A 15,923-nucleotide genomic window follows, 5' to 3' on the forward strand; every position below is an offset into this window, starting at 1 on the left:
TAATGTGCTAGTATGCATCGCATATGAGGGACTTACCTTAGAACGAAGCCCTCCAGCTCAGTGCTGTCACCACTGACATCAAGACAGGGCTTCCTTCTTCACCTGATCTTCCTTCTGGGTTTGCTGGCTGCGGCTGCTTGAATGGTTGAGCCACCAATGATGTCACTCCCACACATACGCGTGGGAGTCTTGGTCACAGTACACAGATCTAAAGGAACAGCACAGGTATGCCATTCCTTCAAAACGCATGCGCTTTTTTTAAAATAAAAATATTAAATCTGAAATATAAAATTATATAAATCTGTGAATTGAGCCCTTTGCCTTATGAAACAGAGCAATGACAAGTGACATGATATGCTTAAAAAAACCAAATTGATTGATATCAGGTATTTTCAGGGCATAATTTTGTTGGGCTATACAGACTGAAGACCAAGGTAGCAAATAATCAGCAGGGCAGAAAGTTGTTGCTTATTCAATTATTTATTTTATCCAACCTGCTAGTAACTGTATGGCTTAAAGCCTATTAAAAGCCAGCTACTATTGGGACTGTCATTAAGAGTCCCAATATTTAAAAAAATAATGTCTATAGATAAAGTTTGTGATTATAAGTACACAAGAAAATCTTTGTGTTTCAACTTATATAACGTTACTTATGTCTACAGTTTGTTGCATAAAATATTGAGCTTAGGCTTTCACTGTACGGGGAGACCTCTTATCCAGGATCCTAGACAGTGGTACTGGTACAGAGATGACTGAGGATTGAACCTTGTCCTACTGTACAGAAATTTGACTTGGATGAATTTCCCATAGAACATGTTCCTTCTATTCAGATTCAGTCTTATGCTGGCTTCACACTTGTGTGTTATTGTAGGGGTTATTTACTAAAACTGAAGAGTGTAAAATCTGGTGCAACTCAGCATAAATAACTCAGCTTTCAGGTTTTATTGTCAAAGCTTAATTGAACAAGCTGAAGTTAGAAGCTGATTGGCTACCATGCACAGCTGCGCCAGATTCTGAGTGCACAATTTTAGTAAATCTACTCCAGTGAGTTATAACAATGCACAGTAATGCATGGACCTATGTGTAGTGTGCTGAGGTGTCATTAATTTAGAATGACACTCCAATGCAAAAATATAGCATGTGTATTGTGGTGCACTGTGTTTAAAAAAACATATATTGTTCTATTGCCATGCATTTTAATCCCATTCAAAATGAATTGAATGTCTTAATGCAACACTCGTTAACAAGTTAAATTTGTATTTTAATGGATGAAATATGTTCATTAATGTGGTAATGCATGGAACAGCCAGATGTGAAAGGAACCTTACACCTACAAACACAGTTAGATAAAATACCAAAAACACTTGGCCTTTGATTTATCCTCTCCAATGATCTGATTCTAAATTATAGTCTACCATTAGTTTTGTTATAGATCAAAATATTAATTATAATGTGATCTTTTTCTATAAAATGTGTACAGTTAATTATGCATTTGCTTTCAGTTCATTTTAAATAAAGCTCCAGTTATAAACTCTTCAATCTCCACACACTGTAGATTTTGAAAATTAACAATTTGTAACTTACCTTCTTTGCAACATGACAACCTGGATGCACGTCCCCAGAAATGGCCTGGTTTTGTGATTAGCTTACTGTTTTTCTCAGAAGTCTGCACTAAAATGTTGAGCAAGTTTAGGTTTCCCCTACAAAAGGAATTTGATTTTTGGCGAGATTGTTTTAGGCTTGACCACTTCTAAAGGCATGAAGACACTGCAGATTTCCTGATTGCAACATTGAAAGTTTAGCTGGTGGTTATAATTAAGGTTGACTCCCCCAATTAGAAATCAGTATTAGAAAAGATACCTTGAATCAAACAGCAAATCTTTATTAAAGAGAAAGGGATACATCTGTGGAAATCCTTGCAATGTATATAGATTACCTGGAGGGGATTGAAGTCACATTTTGAACATGCAGCCTAACTGTGTCTGTCTATCTTTTAGGCCTTACCAGTGTGGGCATTGTTCCCAATCCTTTTCCCAACCATCGGAATTAAGGAATCATGTCGTCACCCATTCCAGTGATCGGCCTTTCAAGTGTGGCTACTGTGGCAGGGCGTTTGCTGGTGCTACTACATTAAACAACCACATCCGTACTCACACAGGGGAAAAACCTTTTAAGTAAGTAGATTTGCTGCTTAGAATATTGATGTCAATATACAAATACAAGGTAACTGATAGATCTATAGCTTTCCAACCTGTCTGGAAAGGGAACAGACAAGCTATCGGTAATATAGTTAGAATTAGTAGATGCCTCACAAAGATTTAAATATATGTATTGTAGAAAATAGTTACTTTTGAGGAGCTCTAATCATTATTATTATAAATATTTAAAGAACCGTCTGATTAGCTATCTGCCCTAAGGACGTGACAAGGTGACATCTCCATGGACTTGAATCAACATACCTTTTTATCAGCAAAGAAAGGGATTTTTTAGTGCCAGAGTGATCAGAATCTGGAACACTCTTCTAAAAACAAAGGTTATGGCCACAAATATATGGTCATTTAAATGTAGCCCGGATGTCTGGCTTATTAGTTGTATGTCATCTCTATCTAAAAACAGTTGGATTCATTGCTGGATTAATTGATGAAGGAAGGTAATCTGATAGTCAATCATGTGCTCAAAAAACGTAACATTGTAGACTCACCTTTCCATAAATTTCCTTTCCTGGTGCATCTTCATGGCAGCATACAATGATTGTGGCTCCATCCCTGCAACCTGATAGGACTGGTTAACTATAAATCAAAGACAGATCCAGCTCACAACCTTCACTGTAACTCTCATCATTGGGTGGGAATTATATGCTGCCATGAAGATGCAATAGGAAAGAAAAATTATGGAAAGGTGAATATACAATTTTTCTTTATCCTGGAGCATCGTGGCAGCATACAATGGGAACCAACTCACCTGAACAACACATTTTACAAATTCTAGTAACGTAAGCTGAGCTGGGTCCTTCTTATAAAGTGTGATGAAGGTGTTGCATGGAGACAATGTAGCCTCAAGAGATTCTTGGCACTGAGCTGTCCACAGAGTTGATGCTGCCCTGGTTGAATGTGCTCTTAAGTCCTCCAGAACAAGAAGGTCTTGTGAAGACTAGGCTCTTTTAATTGTTTTAACAATCCAGGAGGTGACTGTACATGTTGATGCTGACTTTCCTTTCCTTGCCACGCAGGACCAAAAACAGACTCTCAGCTTGCCTGAATGAAGAGGTGGCTGCCAAGCAGGCCTTAAGAGTTAGGCCATCATTCAGGGGATGACTTCCTGGTTAAAGTGGAAGCAGAGAGATGCTTTAGAGAATAAGCTGTCTGAAAAATGTAGTACTACTTGGTCTGGGTAGAACGTTAGGTTGGACACCTCATGCACAAAAGCCTGCAGTTCTGACACCCCTTTTGCAGAAGTTGTAGAAACCAGAAATATGGATTTCAGGGTTAGTAGCCACTTCTGTAGGATAGACCTGAATTTTTAAAGTACGGACCCTAGGCCCTAGTCCAGACCCATTTGTGAGAACTGTAGTTTCTGATAAGGGATTCTAGGATTTTTTTTCCATATTTATATTGTGAAAAACCACATACACAAATAGAACCAGAACAAAGACAATAAAATGCATTTACTACAGGTCACAGGTCAGTGACAGGCATGGTTTGAATGATACAGCAATAGAAGAAGACAGTACTTGCATGATTGCCACAGCAACCACAGGTGTCCAAACTACTAAAAAGACAAGGTAAGTCAATGAAAAAGCCAAACACCTATAGTTGGCTTGTACATCTCACCAATGCCATTGCACTCAAAAGCTCAATTCGACCTGTTCAAGGTAGCAGCAAAGAAACTGGAATTCCAGGCTTTTTGCCATGACTCCAAATCTGATCAGGCGAGGACAAAAAAGAGAAGGCTGTGAGCAGGATCTGTCTTTGATTCATAGTTAACCAGTCCTATCAGATTACAGGGGTGGAACCACAACCATTGGTTGCTGCCATGATGTACCAGAAAATGTATTCTTTCTACTGCGACACTGTGTTGTTAGCAGGTTTACCTAGGAATTACTTTGCCTTTTTCTGGAACAACACTAATAACTCACTATTAGAATTAGAAAGATTGAGCTTGATACAGTTTTTGTTTTGTTGTTAGCTTTGCTATGCCACTATATGCTAGCTGCGTGTGCTAACATCACCATAGTTGCAAGGCCTCAAGCATGGTGATCCTATGCCTTGCTGGTTGCCCATTTTGCAAATAGTAGCTGTCTGATTGTTATGTTGATCATCTTGCTTCAATACTTTGATTCAATAGCCTGGAACAAGGTATGCAATAAAGATTTCTAACTTTCCCGAATTGCATACTTGTTGCAAGTTAGTGAAACAAGACATTTTAAAGAGAGAAGGTCAGCATAACAGCCAGGCATCTAGAATTTTCAGAATGTCACAATGTCCCACCCCTCATATTTCCCTGATGAAAGGTTCGATTGAAAGCAGTTAATATGATTGGTAAAATGTCATTACTAAATACACAGCTCAGCGCACAAGATGTGACACTATTCAATCACCTTCCATGGATGATATAGAAACAAATGCCAGCTAATTTTAGTGGTTTCATGATCTCATTTGATGTGACAAGTAAGCTTATTACCATTTACAAGTCTCTTTTTACTGTATTTACAGGTGGGAGACTGTGATGAATAGCCCCCATTAGTGTTAGTTGTTGGGAGAAATGGAAAAAGCAATGCTAAAATCCTGCTAGATACATAATTGATTTCCCCTGACTGCTGTGTATATAGATTTTAGTAATTAATTGAAGAGGTTCTGAGGTCAAAATGGAAAATAGATTTATTTTAATGTTTAGGTTTTACATATCTGTTACCCAGTTGACTTAATGATTCTTTTCTGTTTTATCATTTTTCATGCACTTTGTTCAAAATATGAAATACAAATTAATGCTGCAACTTCCCATATTAATCATACACATTAACAGTTGACTTGGAAGGCCTCTTATGCTATTGAAATATAAAATTATTAGTAGGCTTATGAACTCATTTGTCATTGCCATCCCTGGATACATAATAAAATCTATTACTGAAATAAAGAATGCACAATAGGTATCTAGTAGAACCTGTAATTTTTAAATAATCAACCAGCAATCAGAGTGGTAGTAGCCAACCCTACTTTCAGTCTTATTAAAGCGGAGCTCCACCCAAAAGGGGAAGGTCCGCTTTAAGGCTTTGTCCCCCGCTCCCCATTAAGGATTGGCACCTTTGGGGAGCGGGGGGGGGGGAGGAATCGGTTACCCACTCCCACTTCTGCTACAGTTGCCTAGGTGATGGGAAGCGGAGGTTGTCCTCCCCCCTTCCCTCCCCAAAGTCTTCTGGGACACATGACAGGTCTCAGAAGACTACGGGGCCATTCACAAATCGGAGCGCTTCTTGCTCATGCGCAGTGGGCACCCAGCTGTGCAGCCGCAAGCTGTTACAGCCGGGTGCCCACAATGAATATGCCAGCACCAGGTAGAGAAGATGGCCAGTGAAACCAGCGGTGGTGAAGACACTGCTGGACCGAGGGACAAGTAAGTGGCTGTATTGTAACAGTCAGCAGCTACAGTTTTTGTAGCTGCTGACTTTTAGTCATTTATTTTTAGGTGGAACTCCGCTTTAAATAAAGAATGTAAAGTGCAATGGCTATGTGCTGATTGACTTTACAGTAGACGATTCTTATACGTTGTTATAGGTTAGCTCATGTTGCAATGCCCTTTAACTGCTTCCACCCTATAGCAGAACTACTACTATATATACGTGATTTTGCATCACCAGGTAGGGGGTACACATGTGCGCATCACCCTACCAGCGCCGCCATTGGCAGCTACAGATGTTGATCACCATACTTTTTCCTCCCTGCACTGTGAATGTTTACATGTTATGTGCAATTAAACCATGGCAACATCTAATGTTTGTGTAGTATTATGTTCAGAAGACTGTGTTCTTCTATTGTTGTGACTTAGATGATGTTCAGAGCACATTTTATGCCCAATTCATGCAAAACTCCACGCAACTATATATACATATATATATATATATATACCGCCATTTGTAGATGTTATAATTTTCACGTAAACCAATTAATTTACAGGTATTGGGATTTTTTTTTGCAAAGACATATAGCAGAATACATTTTGGCCTAAATATATAAGGAAATTTGATTTTGTACATTTTTTTACTGAACATGTTTTATAGCCAGAAGTAAAAAATATTTTTTTTCAAAATTGTCAGTCTTTTTTTGTTTATAGCGCAAAAAAAAAAAAATGCAGAGGCGATCAAATACCACCAAAAGAAAGCTCTATTTGTGGGGAAAAAGGATATAAATTTAATTTGGGTGCAGCATTACATGACCGCGCAATTGTCAGTTAAAGTAACGCATCACCGTATCGCAAAAGTGGCCTGGTCAGGATGGGGGGTAAATCCTCTGGAGGGCAAGTGGTTAAAGCAAACCTTTGGCTTGAATATTAGTAGTAAGTTGTCTTTGTATTGTGTCATGAATCCCAGGAGCAAGGCTGCTCGTCCCAGTAATGGGTCAGTACTGAGACTCAGGAAAGGTTTGGGACAAATCAGCTTTTGCAGCTATTGGCAAACTAGGGTGCCCTGGTTTTCCGGGCTAAGGCAGTGATAATTATTTTAATAATTTTAACACTTCTGTGCTATAATGTATAAGTAACACACATCAATTGATACAAAAAGTAAGCAGCCACCACAGTATTACAAGCAACAACACATAAACATAAAACACAGAGGTGTGGCACTTCAGATAATCAAAACAGAACAAAATAAAATATATATAATTAAAAGTCCAATGGTGTATAGTATGGGTAAAGTTAGACCCCTCTTTACTTGAATAGTGATGATGTCATATAAATTCCAAAATAAAAGTTCCAATCAGTTGAAAAAGTCCACCATCACCAACACCCCAAAAAATGCTGCCTCTTACCAGACCATAATGACCCATCAATTGAGTATGGGTCAAAAAAGCGCAGTACAGATTCCAAAGGTAGGCTGTGAACCCGAACACTTTTTAGCTCCAAAAGGACAAACTGGCCTCCAGGTGTTGAATGGAGGAAACGCCTGCTAGATCACTTGCAAAGATAAGCCATAATCTGGACATTGGCTCCCAACTGGTACTCCAAGCATAAGGCTAAAGGTGGACCTGTAGAAATTAATTATCCTCAAAGAGGACAATACCATTCAAAGAACAAGAAAAATCCTCATAGTGTAGTATATTCACAAGGATTTATTGCCTCAAAACGTGGTAATACACGTACATCAAAGATAACAAAAACAGCATGTCACCATATATCTCAAGGTTATCTTTCAAACCCATAAAATGGCCACCACGTTTTGGTACGTACTAACGTCAAGTGCTCTGGCTCCTCCCAACGCGTTTCGTCATCAGTGATGTCTTCCAGGGTGGGAGTCAAAAAGTGATCTATAAGAAATTAGAAACGATATGCAAGCTAATAGAAATGTCTACTCTGCAAATTAAAAATCAATTAAATACTTCTTTGCAGCCCAGAGGTGTGTTGATATATTCAGTGTACGGGTACATCGTAAATAGTTGTAGATCTTTGGCAAACCTCATATACCCATAAAAACTAAACTGGACTACTTTGAGAATACCGTGTTTCTGCAGGACCACACACACACACACACACACACACACACACACACACACACACACACACACACACACACAAACACCATCACAGCTCTAACTGCTGCAAAAGCTGGGACCCTGGCTAGCATTCTGAACACCATGTCCCACCTTGTTTTGCAGAAGAGCATGGTTCCTATAAGGCACAGGTGTCACGTACCTGGATAGTGAGCCTGACGTGAAGAGGCAGGCCTCCCGTACAGCTCTGGCTCAAGGACCGCTGATGGTGAGACAGCGGCCGCAGGGGCACGGTGGGGTATGAGTGCCTGTGATCAGTCCAGTAATAGCTGGTAAGCAGATGAACTGCAGGTCAGAGGCAGGAAGCAGGATTCTGATGCAGCCGTGCTGGATGGATGGATACCCGTGAGCAGCATACTGAGGATGCAGGGTCAGACGAGCCAGGTTCGATATTGGTCAGGTAGATTAGGCTTAAAGCGGCAGGAGGAAGAGTAGTCAGGTCACAAGCCAGGTCAGCAATGGAAGATCAATCAGACAAGAGCGGAGACAGAAGGGTAAATCCAAAGCAAGCCAGAGGTCAGGGCAGATAGCGGTCAAGCGGAGGTCAGGAACAAGCTGGTTCGGTATCAGAAGACAATCACAGGAATCAGGGAACATAAGCAGGGATAAAACCATACGGCAATGGGACATCTACTACAGCCAGTTTAAATAGCCCTTTTGGCTCCAGCATTAGTTACAGGCATGCGCCTGTATGCGCGAGTGCTCATGTGCACGCAAACATGTGCGCATCTATGTCCAAGCACATCTGTTTGGCTCGTAAGAACTCAGCAGGCCGGGGTATGTGGCCCTTGCACCTCTCTTGCAGGACAGTAATCCGGCCCTTTGTTTGAAAACTTTGGAGGCCCCCTGCTCTAGTGCACTGTTAGCATATAAAAAAAATTGCAAAAAAAACCCTGCCAAAAATAATGCTGAATTTAAGTGATAAATATAGCAAAACATAAATATTTCACGCATGCTGTAAATAACACATTTTTTTAGAAAACTGATTCTTTTTTAGAGATATATATACTGCATGCGTTATTTTAACTCAAGTATTCATGTGGTATTTTTCTCTTAGTGAATTGACCCCAGAGCAGCTTACTATTCTTCTGATGAGATAGTTGCATGTGTTTTTTCTTTTTTGCCTTTTTTTCCTTTATTTTCACCTGGTGATTCTGCTATTAAAACACCTCCAGTTCTACAATGACAATGCTGACCCTTCTGTGTCAGAACAACAAAAAGAAGATTTAACCAAGGAACTCAAATATTATCAATAACTAAAAGGGGTGTAGTTCTGTAGTCCCTAGTGATATATGAGAACACTGTAACTAATTACAGTCAGCTTAGGCAAAGAGCCCAGGGAGTTATCAGCTGACAAGATTTCTGACAACACAAATTGGTGAACTTCCAAAACAGATATAGTATAACTATTTGAATGGTATATTTAAAAGGCCAAAAGGGACCAAATAAAAGAAGTTAGGATTTACATACACTTTGAAGCAACCAAAGTCTTTAATTTATAATAAAAAATTGTTCTGATAAGCCTCTGTTAACTCTTAGTTAACCCTACACTTTTGCCTATAGCCATTATTTTTTTTATTTTATTTTACTAATCCTATGTAAACTTTCCTGTTTTTTTTGTTCCTGTTGTTTCGCATATAGTTACATAGTTAGTCTGGCTGAAAAAAGACAAAAGTCCATCCAGTTCAACCATTAAAAAAAAAAAAGGCAAAAAAATCCAGCAAAGCATGATCCAATTTGCTCCTGCAGGGGAAAAAAATTCCTTTCTGATCCCCCAAGAGGCAATCGTTTATTACCTGGATCAATTTTACCTATAAATGTTAGTATCCAATTATATTCTGTGTATCTAAGAAAGAATCCAGGCCTTTTTTAAAGCAATCCACTGAGCTGGCCAGAACCAACTCTTGAGGGAGTCTATTCCACATTTTCACAGCTCTCACTGTGAGGAAACCTCTCCGTATTTGGAGATTAAATCTCTTTTCCTTCAGATGTAAAGAGTGCCCCCCTTGTCCTCTGTGATGACCTCAGGGTGAATAGCTCTACACCGAGTTCACTATATGAACCACTGATGTATTTATACATGTTGATCATATCCCCCCTTAATCTCCTCTTCTCAAGAGAGAATACATTCAGTTCCTCTAATCTTTCCTCATAGCTGAGTTCCTCCATGCCTCTTATCAGTTTGGTTGCCCTTCTCTTTACTTTCTCCAGTTCCCCAATGTTTTTTTTGTGAATTGGTGCCCAAAACTGAACTGCATATTCCAGATGAGGTATTACTAATGATTTGTATCAGGGTAATATCATATCTCTCTCTCTGGAGTCTATACCTCTTTTAATACAAGAGAGGATTTTGCTCACTTTAGAAACCGCAGCTTGGCATTGCATGCCATTATTAATACAAAATACACACAAAATTGTAAAAAGAAATATTTTTTATATTTGTAAATGACTTATAAATAGTACATGTCACAGAATTAAATTTGCACCCACCACACACACCCCAAAATTTGCAAGTGTCACAAGCAGTCATGGGGGTTTACTTCTATTCAGTGATGATACGTAGGGGTTAAAGAGACCTTGCCACGTCCAGATCCATTTTACAGAGAGAAGAGAGTGTGGGACATGGAATAGTTTTGTCTTGACACATTCTAAGAGGCAAATGAGCATTTATGAAATTAGATGGAGAATACAATAGGCAATAGCTTGACAAAGATGACTATAGATGTGCTTAAAGGTGAGAAATGTGGTTGTCCAAAGCCCCCTGTAGGAAAAACAAGGAGGCAAGTCACTTGCCTTGTAGCCATGTACGCAGGGTGGAAGTAGAGTAATGATAAAGTTTGAAGGAACCAGGCTTATCACCGGGGTGTGACTTATTACAGGTGCAGAAGTACTGATTAGGATGCCAGCAAACCTATAATGGTTCTGGATGGATTCTGGAGCACTAATCCAACCATCTGCTTCTTATAATTACTATAAATTCATCAATTACCCCCTCCCCAATATTGCAACTCTAGCCTCCTGGCCTTGCTGATACCAACAGTTAGGTAATGTTCTTCCTACTGGAATGAGCTTCCAGGTTCCTTAACCTGTTCCTACACTACAGTGATATTTATTTCCAGTATTTATATGGTGCCGACATATTACGCAGCACTTTACAGATTGATACACAAGAAAAAATATGTGCAGTCTTGAGGGTCACAAAGATCATAAATCCTTTTCATAATTTAGCATGTGCAATAGGAGATAAGGGAAAGGGAATACTGAACTGTGTAATGGCATTTAAGCACTAAGAAAGTTGTAAATGTAGTAAATGCCGCTATTCCAAGTTTATCATGCAGTAAAAGGTAGTATATTTTGGTACACCAATCCACTAACTAATCAGTTTTCTAATAAACAATCAGCAATACACTAATGTGTCATCAGCACTCCAGGCGTTCAGAGAGGATGATCTGCCCATAGACGTTAATGAATACACCAAAAATCATTAGACAATCAATACTTCTGAGTTATTTTCATTGAGCTGATAGGTCTGATACATTAATGCTGACATTTTACATTCGTCAAGATCACAGTGCAGTTTTTAACAGTAGAGTTGGCTGCTAAGAATATTCCCAGAGACAATCAAGGAAAATACAACTTATTTATATGCAGTTTGTACTTAACAGCTTCTGAAATCTAGCTGGGTATATATATAGCCGAAAATCTAGTGCTGTATATTCCAGAGAATGCTCTAATGCATTATAAATACAATATATTTTGTGCAGGTTTGAACACAGATAAACACAGAGAAAGTCAAACTGTGAAGTGGACCTGTCCACTTCAAGGAATACAGCAGCCATTTAAAGTACTCATTAAAGAAAAGTCACACGACACAAACAAGTTCACAAACTGGAATGCACATCGTCTGCAAACTATTGCAACAGATCCTGAAGAAGGACTCTTAAGCTGGCCATACATGTGTAGATTTTCGGACGAGAATATTCATATGAAAATTCTTTGAACATTCGATGAATGGACGAATGTCATCCGAAATTTGTCTTTTGCTTTAAACATTTGAGTTTAAAAAGAATGTAATTTCTGAACAATAGCCACATATACTGACCGAAAATTTGTTTGATTGTGGAAAGTTTCCTTCCTGCCCCTTCGAATTTTCCAATCACTGTGGTTGAAAACAAACATCTATTTGACCCCACTAATGATTAGAAAATCAAACAAATATTCTTCAAACGAAAATTCTCGAATGAAAATCTATATGTGTATGGCCAGCTTTACTTCAATATTATACAGTGTTCTGACCCCCAGGGAACAAAGCACATGTAGTACTTAGCCCTGTGTTCCTACATTCTTTGTAAGCCAAGAGAAGGAGTTGGACAGGGCGCCAGCTCCAACAACATACCTAGCAAGGAGACAGTTGCTTGATAATTAACGTTTGTCTCCAGCTTTCAGCACCTGCCCAAGACAATGGCAGAATGCAGAGGGAAGGGGGGCCAGTCAGCATCCCATCAACCTGCATTTCACTTGCCACTGCCTGTCTTGACACCAAAACAAGTGCCAGCTATTAAATAAAGTGACTCACTCGAGCACTGCTACACCATAAACATAAATATAGATAAATGAAATAAGGGGGAGATTGCTGCAACCACTCACTAAGTGTACTCACGCAAAAAAGCTATTTTACGAAAATTAAATGCAGTGCGCTAACTCCTCATCAAAAGCAATAAAACTCAAATGAACAATAAACATCAGTCCATAGCAGTGGATGAGCAGAGATTGATCAACAGTTAAAGTGTTTGTGACCTATTTTCTATATGGGTCGAGGAAGAAGGTGAGTGCATGGTACACCTATTGGTGACGGGAAGCACTATGGATTATTGCACACGTTGGATAAAGTGAATACTGAAACACTTTGTTGTGGAGCACGTTGTGTTTTGTTCAATGTGAGTGCATACGTTTGGTTCACTTAGTGTGTAGTTTATTTAAACGGTGTTGCACTACGAAATATATTTTTTTTATGCACTGTTTGGAGCCATGAGTGAAGACATATTTGAGGGGTGCAAACATGGATTTATGAAGGATATATATTCCAACAAAACGCATTTGACCTATTATAATATGTAGGTCGAACCTTAAGGGTGAGCAGGGAGTGTGTCTTTAATAGAAGCACGATTTGGAAAGTGGCCGACAGCACATTATTAGGACATTTTTGAATTCAGGATTGGACTATTATTTTTTCACAGTTGACTTATTGTGGACTGATATTTATTGTAGTTTTATTTACTTTTAATGAGGAGTTAGCGTACTACATTTCTTTTTTGTAAAAGTGCCAGCTATCACTGGAGCTATCACCTTGCTAGCTATGTTGTGAGGGAAGGGGTACCCAGTGCAACCTAGTAGCAAGGCTTATAGGAACGTGACAGAACAAATTACTTTACTTTGTCCCCAGGGGAACAATACACTGAAAGGGAGAGTTTTCCTTTAACGAAGGTCCAAATGTGAAGATGATTAGCATTGGATGGACTTTTATGTACATGATATGGCCAGAATGTTGCAGACATCTGACCAATACACCTGCACTATATGTCAAAATTGTGTGGACACCCCTCCAAATTACTATGTTGAATCGTTTCCACTGAAGAGTGCTGCTAATGCTACAACATACAAAGATGTTTAGATGATTTTTGCAGTTTCAATGTTGTACTAATAGTTTAGGGAAAGTCATTTTCTTTCCAGCAGGATTGTACCCCTGTACACAAAGCTAGCTCTATATACACACGGTTCCATAAGTTTAGAGCTAAGAACATACAGTTGTATTCAAAATAATAGCAGTGTGTTGAAAAAAGTGAATTAAGCTCAAAAGCCTTCTAATAGCTTTTATTTCTATACACACAAACGCATTGGGAACACGACACATTCTATTCCAAATCAAAACATGAAGAAAAATATATCAAATTTGTGTTGTTCCTCTAAAAAAATTGAAGAAAAGTGAATATTAGACTGTTCAAAAAATAGCAGCGTTTGTATTCTTCTTTACAAACTCAAACATTCACTATATAAACTGAAAAATGTGTGAAGATTTTGCTTTCCTTTGAATCACTTAATTAATATTTAGTTGTATAAGCACTGTTTCTGAGAACTGCTGTACATCTGTGTTGCATGGAGTCAACCAACGTCTGGCACCTGTGAACAGGTATTCCAGCCCAGGATGATTGGACTACAGTCCACAGTTCTTCTCTATTTCTTGGTTTTGCCTCAGAAACTGCATTTTTGATGTCACCCCACAAGTTTTCTATTGGATTAAGATCCGGGGTTTGGGCTGGCCACTCCATAACATCAATCTTGTTGGTCTGGAACCAAGATGTTGATCGTTTACTGGTGTGTTTGGGGTCGTTGTCTTGTTGGAACACCCATTTCAAGGGCATTTCCTCTTCAGCATAAAGCAGCATGACCTCTTCAAGTATTCTGATGTATTCAAACTGATCCATGATCCCTGGTATGCGATAAATAGGCCCAACACCGTAGTATGAGAAACATCCCCATATCATGATGCTTGCGCAACCATGCTTCACTGTCTTCACACTGTACTGTGGCTTGAATTCAGTGTTTGGGGGTCGTCTGACAAACTGTCTCCGGCGACTAGACCCAAAAAGAACAATCTTGCATTAGTCTACAAAATGTTGTGCCATTTCTCTTTAAGCCAGTCAATGTGCTCTTTGGCAAATTGTAACCTCTTCAGCACATGTCCTTTTTTCAACAGTGGGACTTTGCGGGGGCTTCTTGCAGATAGCTTGGCTTCACATAGGCGTCTTCTAATTGTAACAGTACTCACAGGTGACTTTAGACCTTCTTTGATCTTCCTGGAGCTGATTGTTGGCTGAGTCCTTGCCATTTTGGCTATTCTTCTATCCATTCGAATGGTAGTTTTTTGCTTTCTTCCACGTCTTTCAGGTTTTGGTTGCCATTTTAAAGCATTTGTGATCATTTTACCTGAGCAGCCTATCATTTTCTGCACTTCTTTATATGTTTTCCCCTCTCCAATCAACTTTTTAACCAAGGTACGCTGTTCTTCTGAACAATGTCTGGAACGATCCATTTTCCTCAGCATTTCAGAGAGAAATGCACTGTAACCAGCATGTACAACATTTGCTGCCTTCCTTACTTAAATAAGGGCAGTAATTGCCACCTGTTTTTCAAAGAATGAATGACCTCACTAATAGAACTCCACACTGCTATTATTTTGAACATGCCCCTTTCAATTAGTGATTCAATTACACAGAATCAGCAGCATGCATGTCATGACTGTTGGGTCTGTTGGATTTCTATTACTCTACTACACCTGCTAGTAAATTATTTGCCATGTAGAAATGTCATTTCTACCAAAACAGTGAATGATCAGGTTAGTGATGTCTGACTGCTATTATTTTGAACACAACTGTGTTGTGACCTGTACACAGTCCTGACCTGAACCCTTTTTAACAACTTTTGAATGAATAGTGGTGAGGCAGGTATTTTCCTACATCAGTACCTGCCCTCACAAATTCTCTTTTGTCTGAATAGACACATATTTTCACAAGCACTCTCCAAACTCTTGTTAAAGTCATCCTAGGGCAGTGGAAGCTGTTACAGTTGTAGAGGAAGGTGCCAAACCCAAAGAGTTTTCGTTACTTTGGACTAGGATGTTTAACAATAGGTGCAATGGTCAGGTGTCCACACGCATTAGGCCATATAGGGGGCTATGAACTAAAACCGGAGTGTGCAAAATCTGGTGCAGCTCCGCATAAAAACCAATCGGCTTCCAAGTTTTATTGCCAAAGCTTAATTGAACAAGCTGAAGTTAAAAGCTGATTGGCTGCTGTGCACAGCTGTACCAGATTCTGAGTGAACCAGTTTTAGTAAATCAACCCCATAGTGTCTGAGTGAAAGTATGGGATAGGTATATGAATGTCACATGATAGCTATGACAGAACAGTGCATGTGACATAAGATAGAAACACTGGTTTAAAAAATGCTAAGGACTCGTTAACACTATATGTGGTGAGTGGTGCTTTTCTGCACTGGATCAACACCAGTTGCTGCAAGTGCACATAGAAAACCATTGTTTTCCACCCGCTCAGTTTACACCTCAACACTGGTGTGATGGGCAGTAAGGTAAAATACAGCAGCACT

The 15,923-nt window shown here is 39.2% G+C and overlaps 1 protein-coding gene across 1 annotated transcript in view; it reads left to right on the top strand.

The window, feature by feature from the left end:
* The window catches only part of PRDM6 (PR/SET domain 6), a 188,158-nt gene that overhangs the window by 166,824 nt on the left and 5,411 nt on the right, over positions 1-15,923 (top strand). Inside the window, exon 7 of the mRNA XM_089674915.1 lies at positions 1,998-2,174. Within this exon, the coding sequence (XP_089531041.1) occupies positions 1,998-2,174 (177 nt within the window). The remainder of the gene's footprint in view (positions 1-1,997; positions 2,175-15,923) is intronic.

This window comes from Staurois parvus, unplaced genomic scaffold (genome assembly GCF_062004578.1).
Source record: "Staurois parvus isolate SC_StPar_1 unplaced genomic scaffold, SC_StPar_1.0 ptg000004l, whole genome shotgun sequence".
Taxonomy (NCBI): Eukaryota; Metazoa; Chordata; class Amphibia; order Anura; family Ranidae; genus Staurois; species Staurois parvus.